Source organism: Ostrinia nubilalis, chromosome 17 (assembly GCF_963855985.1).
Source record: "Ostrinia nubilalis chromosome 17, ilOstNubi1.1, whole genome shotgun sequence".
NCBI lineage: Eukaryota > Metazoa > Arthropoda > Insecta > Lepidoptera > Crambidae > Ostrinia > Ostrinia nubilalis.
In genome coordinates this window covers 7678387-7697753 of record NC_087104.1, presented here as the reverse complement: position 1 = coordinate 7697753, position 19367 = coordinate 7678387, and the positions used below count along the sequence as shown (strand labels likewise).

Here is a 19367-nt window from a genome sequence, read left to right as displayed (position 1 = left end):
TACTTTGAAGGCCCAAAGTTTTCATGAATTCAGGAATAGGAATACCTACTAAGTTCAGTGATTAATAGTCCAAGAAGCTTCTAAAGCATATTGCCCCCAGCCATCAGTCTGTTGATGTCTCTCATTCCGCGATGGAGCGTTCTGTTTAACGGCATCTTAAATGGCTCACTGGATGCGGATATCCGAGTTAAAAATTCCGCGGCTTTAACGAGCGCCATCAGGCCCGGAACGACCTTATTATGGTGGATGAGCCTATAAAATAGGTAATTTTCAAGCGTAGCACATCGCCTGTACCTGTGTAGCCTTCGATTTTTAGCATGCCTAGATGGAACTGATTTTTCTGACACTATTATCATATTGACTTCTCCTTTGTTTCAATACATGTTATTAATACATTAAAAACTACTTTAACGAGCGCCATCAGGCCCGGAACGACCTTATTATGGTGGATGAGCCAATAAAATAGGTCATTTTCAAGCGTAGCACATCGCCTGTACCTGTGTAGCCTTCGATTTTTAGCATGCCTAGATGGAACTGATTTTTCTGACACTATTATCATATTGACTTCTCCTTTGTTTCAATGCATGTTATTAATACATTAAAAACTACTTTAACGAGCGCCATCAGGCCCGAAACGACCTTATTATGGTGGATGAGCCTATAAAATAGGTAATTTTCAAGCGTAGCACATCGCTTGTACCTATACAGGGTGTTAGGTAAATGGGTATATGAGCCGACACTAGCCCATGTTAACGTATGCATATAAATGGTATGGTGAAGTCAGAAAATTGATATCATCATTTCAATTATTTTAATTTTCATACAAATCTGATTTTTATAAATTTTATGAACATTTAAAAAATTTAAATGATGATAGTATCAAATTTCTGTCTTCACCATACCATTTAATTATATGCATATGTTAACATGGGCCAGTGTCGGCTTATATACCCATTTACCTAACACCCTGTATAGCCTTCGATTTTTAGCATGCCTAGGCGTATGAGGTGGGAACTGATTTTTCTGACACTAAACATATTAATTAACTTCTCCTAAAAACTAAATATAATCATACAAATTAATAAGACATTCATTTGTGTTAGAACCAGATTATAAAATAATCTAAATTATATTTTCTGCTATACCTTCATCAAATGGAGGAGACGTAAATTGTCTCTTTAACAAAGTTAATTAAATATCTACTCGTTAGGACCACTTGGAAAGAAAATGAGTCTTTAGAATTTCGCAAATTAAACTCACTTTGTCAATGAGATGGAATGGAAACAAGGTATTGAAGAATTTAATGTGTCTTTTTAAAGTTTATTTAACTCAACCTGTTGGAAAGTAAAATAGCCGAGGATTTTATGAAAAGAAAATATGGAATCCCACATAACAATTCCGCTTTTCAATCCAGAACACGTAGCAGGTAAATGCCTCGATACTATTGCGAGAAAACTGACGGCACATTTCCAATGAAAATTGAAAATTCAATCTTTTCCATTACGCTCTGTGCTATCGCATTTGAATGCACAATACTAACTACATAAAATTAAGGTTAATTAAACCAATTTGTTCCAACATTCGTGTGTGACAGAGCAATTTCAACCTAGATGCATAAAAATAACACCGCTTTACAGTTTGGTGGCGCGGCGTAAATTTTTACATAACGCAATCCATTCAGAGATTGTCATATTAATTGAGTTGTTGACAGTGATGGCTTAATGACTTTAATTATTTAAAATCACCTGAAAAGCTGGAACAAGAACAAAAGTGATGTAAACTAAATAACTTTTCGAAGTAGAGCTTTAAAAATGTAGAGCTGAAGTTTTTATATGTCATTTTGTGAGTTTACTTAAACTACAATCTAAGTACCTACGTAACTTTAAAATCTTTATAAACCTTATCCATTTTTTCTTGACCTGAACTGTCATCAATATTCAAGACCCATTTAGTAATTTGGAAAAATATTGTAGATGATCAACGAATTAATCCTTCTTTGCTTAACATACATTTTTGTTTTAGTCTTTGGCACGCTAAATATATTACTTTAAAGTTACCACCTACTCGTACAAGCGTGCCACAGGTATTCTCTCCAGAGCGGAAAAGTTTCATCATTATCACTATAGATAGGGTTTAAATTGCTTTCCATTTGTTCCACACGGGAGTCCTGCAATAACTATTTATGGCGGTCTGCTGCGTAGGAGAATAAAAGTTTAATCGACTCGACCGTGTTACGTATTCCATTAATGATTGTATTTTGTTTTTTGTGATTTGATTTAATCCGAGTAGCATTTTGATTGGATCGTAGAGTATCAATAGGCACATACATACCTACCTGATTTTCTTGCTGAAATATCTTAGTATGATCTTAGAATAATTGTTAATGAGTAGTCATAATAATTCGTGTCGAGATACTCGTAGATACTTAAACGCTTTATTATTTTCTATCTGCTAGATTCAAGCAAGCTTTATGTAGTTATTAGTATTTTTGCAGGAACGAAATATTATATTCGTATAAACAAAAGGCAACGGCTGGATGAAAAGACGGAAAATCGTGCTTTATGGCGTCTATTAGAGCTTACGTCCAACAGTAAAAACAGTAGAAACATTGAAAAATAATAAATCATGACAATATGTGACATGGCAAAAACCTTTAATACCAGATCAAATCATACGTAACATTTCTAATAATAACGAGCAATCATCACACATATAATTTTGTCTTTAGAAAGATAATGATATCTAGGATAGCAATTCAGCTGAAAATGTATTGGCCAAAATGTTCAACTTTCTCATCAAGGTAACATCACAGTAGGTGGCTCCAATTTAATGTCTATGATGAATCGGCCACCGCAGTTTACTGCTGCCATTGTGTTCGGACCATAGACATTCCATCGTAGACAATGCTGAGCTTTGTAGTGAAAGCAAACATTCACGGTTTTATAGAGTTGCGTTTTATGGCTATTACACATACCTGTGGTACACACACCTGAAAAATTATGGGACTACTTTTATTCTTTTTAACTACACTAGTAGTACCTAATACCTAACCCTTCTATACTAGCTTAAAACTTGAAAACAATAAAAGTTATCATCTAAACTAAAAAAGTCTACAAACTGAAGCAATTAACAATGACACATAGACTTGGTATAGATAGACACAAGTTAATCCAAAAGATTTATTAAAATAAGGAAAATTAACACAAACTTTTCCTATAACATTAGATTAAAATCAATAAACCTATGTAGGTTCTTATTATTACATATTTTCTATCTTTTGGAATTGAAAAAGCAGTTATGCAAGTCTTAACAGCATTTTGGGTTGCACAATTTGTAAGTCCATACCACATAGTGGATGTGCCAAACAACTCATTCGTGTTGGCAATAAGCCACGTAGCAAATCTAACAATTCGGATATCTAGTGCCCTGCCTTTTCTGTTTTTCTTGCAGTTTTGACATCAATATGCAAATGCTTTCAAAGATGATTGCATACCTAATCTGAATTTCAGTATGTAAAATTACACACCTAAAATTTTTGTAGCCTAACTTCTCTTTCTAATATGTGAGCTGAGACAACTCTATATTATTAGGCTTTATGCTACTTTACAGACGTATCTTAGTTATTTATTAAGATACGAGTATGTCACGTATCACGACACGACTAATATATTTCTTTTGAAAAAGGTTGTTTTATCGTGCCTATGTAGGAAATGGGGAAAACTGGCTATATGTTTCAACTGTAGCCAAAACCACATTATTTATTCATCATACAGAATAACTAAATTTGAATCGGACGCACAAAATTGTAAAAGCACAGAGCAATCATAACTGTGGTCCATCGAAGAGTCGGTTCAGTCTCTCATATGATATTAATAGAATTTTTTACAGCCGCAACCTCAGCTTTTATATGCGTAATTTGTACAAATGCTACACCTCCGCGATCCAAGTGTTTCCCCGACGACTCCCGAGTGGATTATTTAAATTTCATTTCGACAGGAATGGAGGCCACATGTTGGGGTCTGAGTCTATATTACGGGAAAGGGTAAAAATTGCTGTTTGTATTGTTTTTGAGCTGTTACAGTTAATTCCATTTTTTAAGATAATCATTTTAAGGTAACTAGAACACTTTTAGATCCTATACATTTTTTTACTAAAAAATATTCCAAGTTCTCTAAGATCAAAAACTTTTTTTCTTGACGTGACTTTTTTAAAGCTCATCATTTTATGAGCATTGCAAATATTGCGTTATGTAGATGATACAGTTATATCGTTATCGTCAATTTTGATAACAAAACGTTCAAAGAACTAAGTAATATCAAATTTCACATCGTTTAATGAATGTAAAAATGTATTAATAAAGAAAGATTTCATTTAAAAGCTTTTCCAAAAAGTAGCTTAAAATACCAAATAGTGAAATACTCGTAGGTTTGTGTATTGCCCATGGATATTCGGAGTATATTTGGTCGCCTTATAAGATTCTGGAGAGGTAAACATTTCGCCAGTATTGGTTTTCGGAATGGAATCGACTTGGCCACGTAAACAAACATTGATACCAGTTTGGGAATGAAAGTTGTAACCTTAAACCAAATAAGACCAGATGATTTTAGGATAAATCCTTGTAAAAGTACTACCGTCCATGAAACGCTGAGAAATTTTGCATTATTATGTTGCCAGAGCTGAAAATAGAATTACTTCTTATATGAAGCTGTACCTATTTTATTAGCATTATCCTCATGTAGAAGGTATTTTTCTAAATGGTCGTTTTAAAAACAGACAGCAGGAAAAACGATGTGAGATTTATCAGGCAAAGTAAATGATACCTATCACCCTAAAAACCTACATTCGCCCCAACACCTGATACACAGGCAGACTTTATTGAACATGTTCCTGACCGATTAGGTTTTAATACTGTGAAAGTACCTATCAAAGATTTGAGAATTTAATAAGTTCCGTGAAACCTGGTGAAACCGAATTAATCCGTGTATGATGGTCGTAATCCTCATAAACTTGAGTATAAACCAGCATTAAACTAAAAATCACTTTTTATAACCAAAAGTATTTCGAATAACAATTACTTACTATGTCCTTTAGAATAAATGAGAAATCCCCTGCAAAACTGCCTTCAGCAGATGTCTACGTAGCGATGATCGTCCCATTTCCATTCGCCTGTTTCCATAAAAAGTATAGAAACTATGAATTATAGTTTCTACTACTTACACGATTCTTCAACAAATCATCGAATACCCAAAACTCTGAGCATCCGCCTCAAGAACGTGGCATAACTCACTGCCATCGCTCCCTCCGACAGTGGACTTATTGTGGAGATTTTTCTGGCTTATTGTGGGAAATTACAGTAATTTAGCTCTTTACGTCGGGCCACATTGCGGCTGAGGCGGAATGAACCTCCTGTTATGAGGCTACGCGTAAATGCCATTGTAAAATTACTGCGGTTCCTGAGGAAAAGGGGCAAGTGGACTGCTTGAGTAGGTAGAACGGTGGACAAGAAAGGTTATTGTAATGGGAAAACGTGGAACTAAAGGTTTTACTTTTATCATGGTGATAACTTCTTATACATATAGGTAGTATAGCCTTTAACTGCTGAAGTCACAAGTACAATGGCAGACTATGGTAGCTCAAAGGCGCCTTTCTAGCCTCTACTAGGCTTTCTATAATTTTAATTCCCAATGTAAAGTGGAAATAGCACTCATAAGTGATTTTCAGCATATCTACGAAATTGCATGCTTAAAACCAAAACATCAGATTACATGCTTTGGAGAACACATAAAGCTCAAAAATGAGCCATATCAAAATAAACATGTCTGTCATAAAATTAAATAAAAGTGCTTTACCAAATTACCTCTTTATGCTATAGCACTCATGCTCCACTGAAACTTTATCAATTTGTGAAAATGCGTGTCATACACCCGTAACAAATGCTGACCTACTTAAATACTTGAATTTCATAACCTTGATAACTGATTGACTGATTACCCCGATATAAATAATGAACATGATCTCGTAAATCTAACTGAACTTTATTTCTTTAGCTTGAATAAATCACTCTTGGCTTTTATAAACTTTTATGAATATCCTATGAAGCTTTTGATAAACTGATTCTGCAATGGATAGTTCTAGAAGCTGATTTGTTTGATACAAATTATACGTCAGCCGTTACAGTTAAAATATGAGGGTCTGCATCCAACATTATACGGTTTTATTTCCAAGTCTGGCTGCTTGACTTTATAAAACAATTTTAAACTTTTACACCCCGCTGGTGTGAAATGGAGTTTATTTTCTACGTGGTGGTTGGTAATACGAGTCCATTTTCTTTTCCCTGATCCTATTGCACCTGGATAAATATAAAACTTTATGCACCTACTCGTATAAACCTCTGTCTTTTGTGCTTGTTACTTTTTTTGCAGAAAACATTACGTATGGTTTTACAAATTCTTCTGAATCTGATCGATACTACTATCTATATTTTAGAGTTATTAAGGTGGTAGGACAAGCTATTTTTGGGACGTGTTTAACAGAAAAGGCCTACAATCTACATACTACTATGATACTACTTTAGAATTAGAATGCGATCTTGAAACAAAGTTGGTGACGAATGTTGCTCTGATTACAGTTAACAAGTCTATGAATCACTCATAATCGCTATGATTTTACAAATCTAAACGAATCAGTCATATAAAAAACGCTCATCCCCCATCCAGCCTTAATAGTGCCGTCAAATAAGGATATACCGTCATCGCACATTGTGGCGTTCAATTATTCACACCAGCTCAATATAAGCATGATGTTCGTCTACAAAGTAATGCGGCCACGCAGGGGACACGCTGCAAGGGTTGCCAAGTTTATATTAACCCCTTTTTTTAGAAAACTATTTAGTTCAGCTGTGCATCATTTGCTTAAACAGCTTTGTATTAATTGATATTTCTACGTTAGATATGCTCGTAATGCAATAATTCATCTTAGTCGTGACAGAGTGGTCGTGGTCGTCAGAAGTGTGATTTGTTGTGGGCAGATGTTGCTCGCCTTACGATGTCTCACCATCTTCTATTATCGTCTAATTTCATCATAATATTCTATTTATACATAGGTAAATGAAATCACACCTTCAACAACAGAAATATTATAGTCATACTTCCTAATAAACACATGGATAGAATTATTTTTCAACGCCGCAACCGTAGGCCACCCAATAAAATTGACCTCAGTGTGTCTATTAAGAAAAAGATATTGGTTTTAAAAAAAAGTTTTTGCGCATTCTTTCGCAATTTGTTAGAGTTTTTTACTTTAGTGATAGCATTTTTCACGTTATTTGGAGTGCAGTAAAACATGGTCTTTAAAATTTTATTGGAAGTTGGCATCCCTGCATCATGCGCGAGATTAAACGGCATGAGATCATTTCACGAGCAATTGCGAATGAAATCGCCACTCTATTAGGTAATTGTGACATGCACGCGTTTGAACAACGATGCGCCATAGATTTACGATTTAAGTACATGTACTTAAAATGTTGCTCAATTACTTCCATCAGATTTTAATCTAGAGTTTATGGTAGATAAATTTATGAGTTTGCAACATTTTTTCATCTGTTAAGCCTAGCTACATTTTTGTTGCATCTACCAAATCGTTAGGTAGTTTGTCATAGTCTTTGTTTTAATATGCCGTCCTTCATACATAGTCGAATATATTCCTCAGTTTTCTAGAAGCAAGTAACTAGTAGAAAAGAAATCAAATTTGTAATAGGTACTGGCTTAGATTCGTAATCTCCTGGGTAAGCTTTAGTGCTCTTCCACAGAACACATCTAGACATTCCCGGATACATTGTGACCAAGCCACAAAATTTTAAGAAATGCAGCAGCTATTACTCAATTTATCAGACCACGAGTTCAACGAGGTTCAAGAATCCCACTTCCTTGAATGCGTCAACTCACTCTAACCACCGGACGAGGTCCTGTATTCTTGTGGCGACTCCACGTCAGTTGTTCCCATCTGTCCTCCCACTGGCAGTGGGGATCCATTACTCACCTGTCCAATCGAATTAACAGGCCATTAACTAGCATTGCAAAGGCTACAGACGATGGCCCGCACTGCGCTTGCTTTGTACTGAATTTATGCTTACTGACCATTTACTGTCACAGATCGGAATAGCCCCGTTACTGTTTAAACTGACGTTATTGTGGGATAACTGATTCATGATCGTTTGGTGTCAGGATGACTGGTAAATTAAAATATGTTGTAGAGCTGACTTGAATGGGTTGACAATCCGGATTACTAACTGATTGAGCTACTTTTCGTCTCTTTAAATCTTCGGGGAACTTTATTTACAACTAGCTTTCCGCCCGCGGCTTCGCGCGCGTGGACCCCTGAACCCTATTTTTTTCCAAAATAAAATTTTGCCTATGTTACTCGTGGATAATGTAGCTTTCGAATGGTGAAAGAATTTTTAAAAACGGTTCAGTAGTTTTTGAGCCTATTCATTACAACCAAACAAACAAACAAACAAACAAAGTTTTCCTCTTTAGAATATTAGTGTAGATAGATCTAAAACTACTACTACTACTAATAACCAGGCGTTGAATAATTTCGCTGAAAATCCTGAAGCTGAAGTGACAAAATATGCAACTGTAGTCGAATTGTATTTTTAATCTTCCACCGAGCGCAGTGAAGTTTGCAAACTAAAATGTCTTTCTTCTTACTGCTGAAAAAATAAATCTTCACGTAACTATGAGTAATAGGTTCTTATGAACGGCGAAGTTGGGTCGTCGACGGCAAGTACATCGAAACTTTGAGGGAACTTTACATATTTTATGACAAATAACTCAAGTTCGTTGGAGAACCGTGTCAGTTTCGACAACATACATAGTTTATACGAGTTTCATGCAAGTAGGTACCTAACCTATGGAAATTACAGAGCCTAAAGAGCTATTTTATGTAACATTTGAACTTGAAACTGCTTTAAGATTTGATATATTTTGCGTTAACCTTTAGTTAAAAGCCCAATCTATTCCTGTACCTTGGCCAAATGAACTGTATTCAATTCAAATACTACTCGAAGTAGGTACATTGAATTCAAATGCCTTTGGGCCTACAAACCCCAACTCGCTATGGATTTCGAGGTGATTTCGTTACAACCCTCAAAATCAGAAGATGTCTGTGCCTTTTTCGATGACAACTGTTCTTGAATATTCAAGAGGAATATGATTTAGTTATAGAATAAAAGGCTACCAATTTAAATAGTGGTGTTTCAACTTTAATTTCCTTGTCTGTCTGTACATCCCTTCTAACCATTTTTTCTCTTTGTTACAGATTCTACTGGGACTTATGCATGCTGCTGCTCTTGGTGGCGAACCTCATCATCCTGCCAGTTGCCATCTCCTTCTTCAATGACGACCTCAGCACGCGCTGGATTGCCTTCAACTGTCTCTCTGACACCATATTCCTTATAGATATCGTTGTTAATTTTAGAACAGGTATGTGTATTTGTTGCTTTTTCTTGTCTTTGATGTCCGGGAACCGAAAATTCATTTAGTTTTATGAATCGCTCATTATTATGATCATTTTTGTAAGGAATTTTCTTTTTTTAATTGACAAGTTACTACCTACCTACTTACTTTTATAGTTTTTATAATAGAAATAGATTCTAATTTGTCTTTTTCTCTCATTTCAGGAATAATGCAGCAAGATAATGCAGAACAAGTGATATTAGATCCCAAGTTAATAGCGAAACACTATTTGAGGACATGGTTCTTCCTTGACCTCATCTCTAGTATACCACTAGATTATATATTTTTGATCTTCAATCAGGTAAACGTACGTTGCAATTTGGCCGTGTTGTTCTTATTACTAGTTTAAACCTGTCTTTTATGTTATTGATTCTGTTTCAGCTTGGGTGTTATTTTAATAGGCAATTTTTTTCATTGTTGTTTTCGTATATTTTGGTTTCTCATTGTGAATTTTTTACCCAACTGCCACGAGAACCTACGTCATCGTGTTCGGTTTATGTCGTATTTTAAGGGTTTAAAAGTGAACATGTAAAGGTTTGATTGTTGCACACTAGATCCATTCTTCATCTGAAGATTTTCTATTTCATTTTTTATAATTTACATCACGACTCTAAACTTTTTGCACGTTAACGATTGGTAACCCATATGATTTTCCTCGGGGTTGGACACCACTAAAATATCTCAGTTAAAAGTACCCGTTTACCTAATTACGATCGTATGGGGTATCCACCTTCTTCCTAATATTCTTAACTTTTGATGAGCACTTTTCGATTTTGTGCACCAACAGCTCTTGAATTTTTTCTAACCGCACTTGTTGCTGCCAATTAATTTCTATTTAATGATTCCTATGTACCTATTTATACCTTGTACTTGCTCCTTTGATTGGTTCTTGCACGTCGTCTTCAAGTCTTAAATCTCTTTCTTTTTGTACAATTGTAAGCATGATCTATTAAATGCTTTTCTATTAATCTGTCGATTTATTGTTTTGGACATATCTACCTCTCTGTAAATGCAACTTAATACCTACTTGTTAATAACACGTACCCGGGGTTTATTCTTTTAACCTTGTACAACACGACCAAATTGTTTTTATTACTTACATTTAATTTTATTTTTACCAGATTTACACTAACAAGCAATTCAAAATAAAGATTACATACTTTAGACAACAATTAACAAGAAGCTTGATAATAGATAGCCACAGGCTGTTACTAGCCATACAGTTACAAAAGCTTTCACTAATCTGATAGACAGAGTCCCACTGGATAACTTTTCCGATGATGTAAATTGTCAAAACATAATTATAACATGTTCGATTATGCTTCAGCACTTTTCTTTGGCTGATACTTATAAATCTTTCGAATCAGCAAGTATGCATGTCTTCACTTCAACTGTAAAAAGAACATTGCCGTTTTGACTCGGTGCTCTAATCTTCTGCTTAGAGTAGCCGGTGGCACGTTATGTGTTATTCACTGTGTGCGTTTGTGATTGCAGGATTTTAGCGAAAGCTTTCAAATTCTCCACGCGGGACGAGCGCTACGGATACTGCGGCTAGCCAAGCTGCTGTCGCTAGTGCGACTGCTGCGGCTCTCCAGGCTCGTCCGATATGTGTCCCAATGGGAGGAAGTATATGTAAGCCATCACCTCTTCTAACCCACACTGGGTTGCTACTAACTACTTACTTAACCACTAACACTGCCCTAATATACATTACGCTCACATTTACTAACACGACATGACTAAATATGCTACTACTAATTTTTAATAATATTGGATTAAACTATCGATAAATGAAGACGTAATGGAGACCTTGAAGATTTAAAATGTAGCTTTATGATTAGTGTTGATTATGATTATGACAAAGATGTGATATAATTACTTTGAAATTGTTCTAGCGTGTAGTGATCCCTGATGATTACTTAAATGGAGTTGTGTTGTAATCCTGTATTATACCATTGATCCCGCCCCCACTGTATGTGAGCCCCACGTCCCGCTCTGCACTTCTCTACTGCTTCTCTGCAAGCTTCTTTCTGCCTGAGCACGCTCTCACCGTGACGTCTGACTTCTCTCTCTTCTCTATGCGCCCGCGCCGCGAACGCCGCGAACGCCGACCCGAACCGTCCCCCACTGCCAACATGACATATGATTTGCCAAACCGTTCAATGTTGATTTGCAGCTTTTTCGAAGCCTCTAGAGTTGATGCGCTGATGTCAAACTGTTAAAAACGCAATCCCCCAATCATTAAACTAGAAAAACGTCGGGACCACAAACTCTTATTAAATACAATACATTAGAAGCGAGCACCTCAACAGAACTTGCACTAACGACCTTACAATACCATCATAGTCGAAACTAGGTACTTCAAAAACGAAAATAACCCGCGTTCGTTAGTTTCGGAAGACTGTAGAGTAGCTTTTCGGACGACGGGTACAAAGCGGAGATTCAGTGAGAAGTGGAGTACGGGGAGGGTGGTGGTGACGACATCGCAGTGACGTTGTGTGCAGATGAGCCCCGCCCCGCAGCCGCGCGACGAGCCGGGCGACGCGGACGGCGGAGGCTCGCGCGACCTCGCCTCCCAGGTGCCGCATGCCCCGCCGCGCCCAGCGCACCCGTAGCGTAGGGGCCTAGCCCACGACCCGTCTCGGTGTTAGTGCATCCTGTGTGTGCCCGCACGCGCCCCGCCCCGCCCCGCACTCTCCGCGATGACCAAGCCCGCTCCGATCCCGCCCGCGCAAAGGGCGCGCCTGGCTCTCTTCCTACTATCTCGTGTTTCTCGCTTGTTTTCTAGATCTTGCAGAATCTTCAAAAAAAGCGCACGGAACGGAGGGGGCGCCTCAGCTCCGACGTTGCCAAAAAGAAAAGTGACACCAAAAGCAATCTGATCTTCAAGGTAACCAGGGTCGGCACGAGCCGGCGCGCATGTGCTCGTTCGCCCGCTTAGCATGCTGCCGGCGGCGCCGCCCGGCGTCCCATAGTCCGCTGCGCTCGCTTCGCTTTCTTTCTTTGGCGTTTCTGTTTCCGACCCTCGTCCCGCCGGCGGCCGCGCGGGCGGAGCGCAAGAGCCGGCGAGTCGCGCGACCGCGCGGCGGCCGCGGCCGCGCGACTCCGCCGGTCACCTACCACGCATGCTCGCTCGTGACTCGTTTCACGCGTTCATACTTTATTTTTCACTACTTTACGAATTCATCGGTAGAGAATCATCGCGATGCTTGAACTCGAGCGTCCTTGTCGCGCGCAGTCCGCACGGCTTCCTTTAGAGGCGAAACTTCACTGTGGCCCGATCTTGACTATTGGCATTCTGTTCGCAGTTCCTCAACATGGCATCGGTGTTCATGCGGATATTCAACCTAATCTGCATGATGCTGTTAATCGGCCACTGGTCCGGTTGCCTTCAGTTCCTCGTTCCTATGCTGCAAGGATTCCCAGCCAACTCATGGGTCGCGATAAATGAACTTCAAGTAAGTTAGAGCTCAAGCTCTACACCGAAACAACCTTGCCAGAAAAAATAATCTAAACTGTAGGTAATTATTGAAAATACTGACCTAACTGTAACTACGCCGTAGTAATTATCCTGAGATCATCTGAATTGACTCTACATCACGCAACAAAATCATCCAATATTTTTTTAAATAGACTATTTTTATTTTAGTTTCAATTCATGACTTTAAACACATTCCCATTCCAGGAAGCATTCTGGCTGGAGCAGTACTCGTGGGCGCTATTCAAAGCGATGTCGCATATGCTGTGCATCGGCTACGGCCGCTTCCCGCCGCAGTCGCTCACCGACATGTGGCTGACGATGCTGTCCATGATCTCCGGAGCCACCTGCTACGCGCTGTTCCTCGGCCACGCGACCAACCTCATCCAGTCACTCGACTCCTCGCGCAGGCAGTACCGTGAAAAGGTATGTAAAATTTTATTTACTGGGCTCAGTGGGTCTAGACCAGTGTTTTTCAACCTCTGTAGGGGAGGCGCGAGAGGTCGTAAAAACTACTTCAGTAAAAAAAAATCTTATAAAGACAGATAAATCCGAAATCTAACTATGCAAATGTTGTATGGATTGAAGTATTCGGTCTCTACAAACATCTTTGCAACATTATAAAATGTATGAAAAAAAAAAGCGAACCGTCGGGGGGTCGCCAAACATTTTTTCATACTCGTGTCATGAAAAAGGTTGAAAAACACTGGTCTAGACAAAGTGCACATTATAATCGCAAACTAGTCGAAAAATGGTCCAAAGGACTTTTTTTTGTATGGAGTTATGAGGGATTCGATTTTCGATTCGATCAAAAAGTGCAACTTGTCTAGGGGGGCAGGTGCCACTCTGGTTGTTGAGACGAAAATCTTACATTTTCAATTTTGATATTTGATTAATATTGATGGATGAAAAATGATGATGATCATCACCGTCAGCTGTCATTTGATCTCCACTGCAGGAGTACGAACGTCTCTAATTTACCAGAAACAGATGGAGAATTTGGCCTACACTCCTCACACTGGCTGGATGGTAATAATTACAAATATGTAAATGTAAGAAGGACATGTTTCAATAACTAAAGTGGTGACACTAGCAAACATTAAGATGAGTAAAGCTGAGTTGCTTGCATCATCTTACTTTAACGTTTAACAAACGTCAGAAATTTGTTACGGTTAAAGTAAGTTGGTGCAACTCAGCCCAAGTTTGCAATCGGCTTTCACAACCGTTTAAAAGAAAGTTTATTATTGTTCGAATAAAAATGTATCGTGCTAAAAGTGTACCAATACCTAATTAATTAAGAAGGGACCATCACCATTAATTATGATTCTGTCTTCAGATAAACTGGAAACGATAACCGTTATGAACACCTGGTTCGTAATTAATGAGAGTTTTGTTTTTCAATGTCATGATATTTTTTTGGAGCGACAGTAGTCGAAAATCCCATTTTTTTTGTGTTGAAATCATCTTAATCTTCAAAATGACTTGCAAGATCTAGATGAACACGATAGACTTACTTACAAAAGTTACCCCTCATTAACGCTGCAGACCAAAATCACCATTTTTAAACCTCTACTAAACTCTACATTGCCTGTTTCAGAGATTAGACGTGAGTACAGAGCAAATGTTTGTCGTGTGTCGTCGTTGTTACGAGAACAAACTATATTGTTCCTCCATTCCGCACTGAAACTCATACGTTCACTTAAATTTAACGGGTGTTCATAACAGTTTTCTCCTCATGGGCCGCACTAACAATATCATCAGCTGGAAATAAGAATTCATACTCGTATTACCATCTTAGGTTGCAATTTCTGTTTCTAACAAATGCACGATTGCAGTTTGCTTTCACTAGGTAGGGTTGTGAGTCGGTGTAGTGGCTTGGATTAGTGATGAGCCCGAATATGATCTGAAATATTGGTTTTCTGGTTTAATACTCATATATTATTGTATAAGTAATATAAAGTTATGATGTTATTTACTCTCGGTCTCAACAATACTGATATTTTATCGAATAGATCAAGCTCATCACTACGCATTTTCGGAGTGCAATCAGAGTTAAAGGCAACCCTAAAAATTACCTTCCCGAATTCCAGGTGAAACAAGTAGAGGAGTACATGGCGTACCGCAAGCTTCCCAGGGAGATGCGGCAACGGATCACCGAGTATTTCGAGCACCGGTACCAGGGCAAGTTCTTCGACGAGGAGCTGATCCTGGGCGAGCTGAGCGAGAAGCTCCGCGAGGACGTGATCAACTACAACTGCCGGTCGTTGGTCGCGTCCGTGCCCTTCTTCGCTAATGCCGACTCGAACTTCGTGTCCGATGTCGTCACCAAACTACGCTACGAAGTCTTCCAACCCGGTCGGTATTTTCATCATAATAAATAATGTGCTAGTATTATTTAAACTAAGTAATTTGTTTATTGCACAAATTACTAAGAGTCCCGTTAGCCCCTCGTTCTAAGCTAAATATGCTTGTGTCAGGAGTGGGCTTACCACAATAGTCGAGCGGCCACTTTTTGCATTAGATTTTCCGCAAATATAAACTAGGAACTTCGGCAACTCTTCTGGTGTATGACTCCTTAACTTGCTCACTTTATAAACTCATCACCTACCATTTAATCAATACTGTGCCAGATTCTCAATATCTTTTTTATTTGATTCCAGGCGATATCATAATAAAAGAAGGCACCATAGGCAACAAGATGTACTTCATCCAGGAAGGCATCGTAGACATAGTGATGGCGAACGGCGAGGTCGCGACCAGTTTATCGGACGGGTCGTATTTCGGCGAGATCTGTCTCTTGACCAACGCGCGCCGCGTGGCGTCCGTGCGCGCTGAAACTTACTGCAACCTGTTTTCATTGTCCGTGGACCACTTCAACGCTGTATTGGACCAGTATCCGCTGATGCGGCGGACTATGGAGAGCGTGGCGGCGGAGCGGTTGAACAAGATCGGGAAGAATCCTAACCTGGTGGCGCATAGAGAAGATGATACTACATCGGAGGGGAATACGATCAATGCTGTGGTGAACGCTTTGGCTGCGGAGGCGGAGCATGTGAGCCTGAGCGACGACAGCGTGGCGCGGCTCAGCGAACGCTCGCTGGGCCTGGCGCTGCAGCCGCTGCAAGCCGCCTCGTGCCGCATGGCGGGCGTAGCCTTGCCGGGATTAGGTAATTATTGTATGAAACTTTATGATTTTATTGGATGTTGTGATTTATGTTGTGTGCGTCGATCCAAAGTCGGATTCTTATGAAAGAGGTTCTATTACACGATACTTAAGCTAGACCTGCAACCGAATTTTGTAACATAATGCTATTTTAACACTTTTCTACGAATTTTAGATAAATCTACCTTTTCGGACCGCATTAATTGTCCTGTCATCAGATAATTATTCTGAAGAAAAAGATTTAAAATGTTAAAATAGATGGTAGAGATATTAGCTTGGTTTTATTGTTTTAAATTAACATAACATTGCTAACCAATCCTTCGTTTCCAGGAGTGGCCGCAGCAGCGCTGCCCCGACCGAAATCCGAGCACGACTTCAGCTCCGCGCAGGCGCCGGCGCTGTCCGCCAGCGGCGCCGCCTTCCACAAGTCCGACGCCGGCATCGCGCCCTGACGCCGCACCCTGTGCTAGGCCCGGCCACAGCACTGTCCCAGGCCCGGCCTAGGCCGACCCGCGGACCAGGCCCGGCCTACGCCGCGGCCGACCGATAGCAATACTAGGCTTAGTGCGAGCCCTGCGCCCGCGGCGCCGCCTCGCTAGTTGTAGCGTAGAGTATTAGCTGCGACTTCGCCGGTAGTGACGTGCCGAGTCGGTTGAGGAATCGAATCCTGACTCGACGATTCGCATCCTAACATCGATACTCGAGTACTGGCATCACAACTTTTGAAATTTCGTTTGTTAAGTAGCATAGCAACTGGTGATATAGTAACGAATTGCCGCGGTCGATGAGAATGAGTCGATTCTAGTAGTCGAGTGAGTCGATGGTCGCTGGGAGGGAGGGGCGAGTCGGGCTCGGCACGCGCTGCAGGCCGGGCGCGCACGCACAGCGCCGCCCGCTGAATCTCATTTTGTGATCTTATACTTAATTCTCCTGTGTTATAATTTAGGTTAAATTTTATATCATTGACGCTGTGAGGGATCGAATACGACGTATTGCGATTGTATAGATATACCTGTTATATATTGAGAATGATACTATTGAATCTTTATAGAGATACCTTGCCATTAAAAGAGAAAATAATTATATAGACTAGACTGAAATGTAAAGATATCACTATTTTATGCTTTGTTGGCGTATGAAATAGACCTCTATTGTTGATGCGGATCCGATCGCGGATGTATAATGTCGGGTGTATAAACGTTCCTGATAAACACGAATCGGAGATATTATATTTGAAGTTGTTTAAGTACATGATAACGATTAGGAGTTGGATCGTGGGAAGTGAAGGGCGTGAAACGTCGCTGCGTGGCGCGGGTAGGTGGTGAATCTGTCTTTGCTAACATCTTGGCCCTACCCACAATCGCGAAGAATGCCATTAGTTAGTTCGATCTTGGCAGTTCGATTATTTCGATAATGTTTTAGAAAATTAACATCACTCGAAAGGACTATATTTTAGAAGCTTCTGTAACACACACTTTTAACCTTGTTTATAATCGGCATAATGTCCTTTTTCGAATACTTACAAACGAACTGCCAAGATCGAAATTAAAGTTGAACTACCTACTTAAGTCTATGATTATTCTAAGCAAAAAGTGATTGTTAACATATTACAGGTAAATAATTGAAATAAATAAAAGATACAATGTTTGCAGGCTTAAGTAGACATAATTGTTAATAACAATTTTTTTAGATAACAAAAATCAACGCTAATACAAATTGTTTATTCAACATTTATGAAAGTTACGCGGGAAATACAAAAAAGTTTATATTTGTTGACTAAAAATAAGGTAGAGTCGCCCACGCCGCGACGCTTGACGCGGCCTGCACTGCGACGCACAACTGACGAGCCTCACGCGACTCATAGCACACGGTTGCTTTCTTCATTTTAATTATAAGTAGTCATATCTACCGATAACGGACATAATTAGCGCAAACAATTCTCTCGGTTTCCTAAGTAGAGGATCAGTAGCGCTTCGAATCTTTTGAGAGTTTCTTTGTAAATATTGTAATGTCGAGTAGCGTTGTCGATTCGTCGATAGCACACCATCGGTAGATGGTCGCGTAAATTGGCTATGCTAAGGCAGACCGTGATGGGTCCGCGTAGCGTAGCGCCATTGCCTTCGGCATCGATTGACCAATCGTGCCTCACATTGCTCAACTATCGATAGTGGGCTATCGAGCGACAGCACTGTCGAGGACTGTGCGAAGTGTAACTTGTAAGCGGCCGCCCGGAGCGGTCCAGTCAATTATTCCGCCGCGGGACTCCTTCTCGGTTCTCGATGCACACTTCATACCTTGTTTTAATTGTAGGTGAAAATAATTTATTGTCGATAGCGATCATTTCGTAGGAATAAGTAGGCCGGAGCGTTAACAAATTCGGACGAATTACGTTGTGATAGAGCAGCGGTCAGCTGCGGCGCGCCCCGGCCGCCGGCTCGGCGACTCGTAGAGATAGTAGTGCGCATGACTACATGCTTCTTACACACGAACTTTGGTCTATCATTTACTTGTCTTCTTCTACGATAACCACCTTAGTTTACAACTCCGACTACTCGACAGCTTACGCAACCGCTTACGAAGTTTTAAATAATTTTAAGTTAGAATAAATTAGATAATATGAGTAACATATCCTAGCGAGAGACCACCGTCCCGAGCCGGCCGCCGCCGGCGCATCTTTTGGCACGATCATCGTTGACTATTTCTTATAGTGTCATGACAATTTGTAAAGAAGGTTTTGCAAATGTTGACTTTTTAGCCAAAATATAGATAATGAACGACGAACCAATACGCAGTAGCTTACTTGTAGATGAACGCAGCCTAGGTCTCAGTTTGGCGACTAACACCAATAGTTACTTTGTACTGGTAAGATATTTATATACAATTGGTCTTAGCAGAGTGACTATCTGTCAATTTATCTACAAAAGAGATATTATTGCGTTTAATCCCCAGAAGCATTTATTTACTGTTGTTTTATCTATCTACCTAACATTACTGCTTTTGTAAATTATATAAATTTTATAGAAGAGATCTATTTTTATTGTGAAGTTGATCTACTGGATGTAAGAGAAACCTTTATGAAACCAAATGTTTTTTTGAAATCTGGACTGTTATTTATTGAATATTTTACTGATTTCTGGTATCTAATTTCACCAAAAGTGCTCATCGCTGTCAAGAAAATTAGAGAAAATGCATTAAAGAATGAAGAAAACCG

The 19367-nt window shown here is 39.4% G+C and overlaps 1 protein-coding gene across 11 annotated transcripts in view; it reads left to right on the top strand.

Moving 5' to 3' along the window:
* The window catches only part of LOC135079982 (potassium/sodium hyperpolarization-activated cyclic nucleotide-gated channel 2-like), a 99481-nt gene extending 80114 nt beyond the window's left edge, over positions 1-19367 (top strand). For 7 of the 11 annotated variants that reach the window (XM_063974639.1, XM_063974638.1, XM_063974634.1 and 4 more), the window contains 9 exons: positions 9319-9482; positions 9680-9822; positions 11010-11147; positions 12304-12405; positions 12824-12973; positions 13201-13419; positions 15084-15348; positions 15654-16160; positions 16487-19367. In XM_063974639.1, coding sequence (XP_063830709.1) covers positions 9319-9482; positions 9680-9822; positions 11010-11147; positions 12304-12405; positions 12824-12973; positions 13201-13419; positions 15084-15348; positions 15654-16160; positions 16487-16608 — 1810 coding nt within the window. In that variant the 3' untranslated portion in view covers positions 16609-19367. The remainder of the gene's footprint in view (positions 1-9318; positions 9483-9679; positions 9823-11009; positions 11148-12303; positions 12406-12823; positions 12974-13200; positions 13420-15083; positions 15349-15653; positions 16161-16486) is intronic. The other 4 variants (XM_063974640.1, XM_063974636.1, XM_063974631.1 and 1 more) reach the window with 3 other exon arrangements.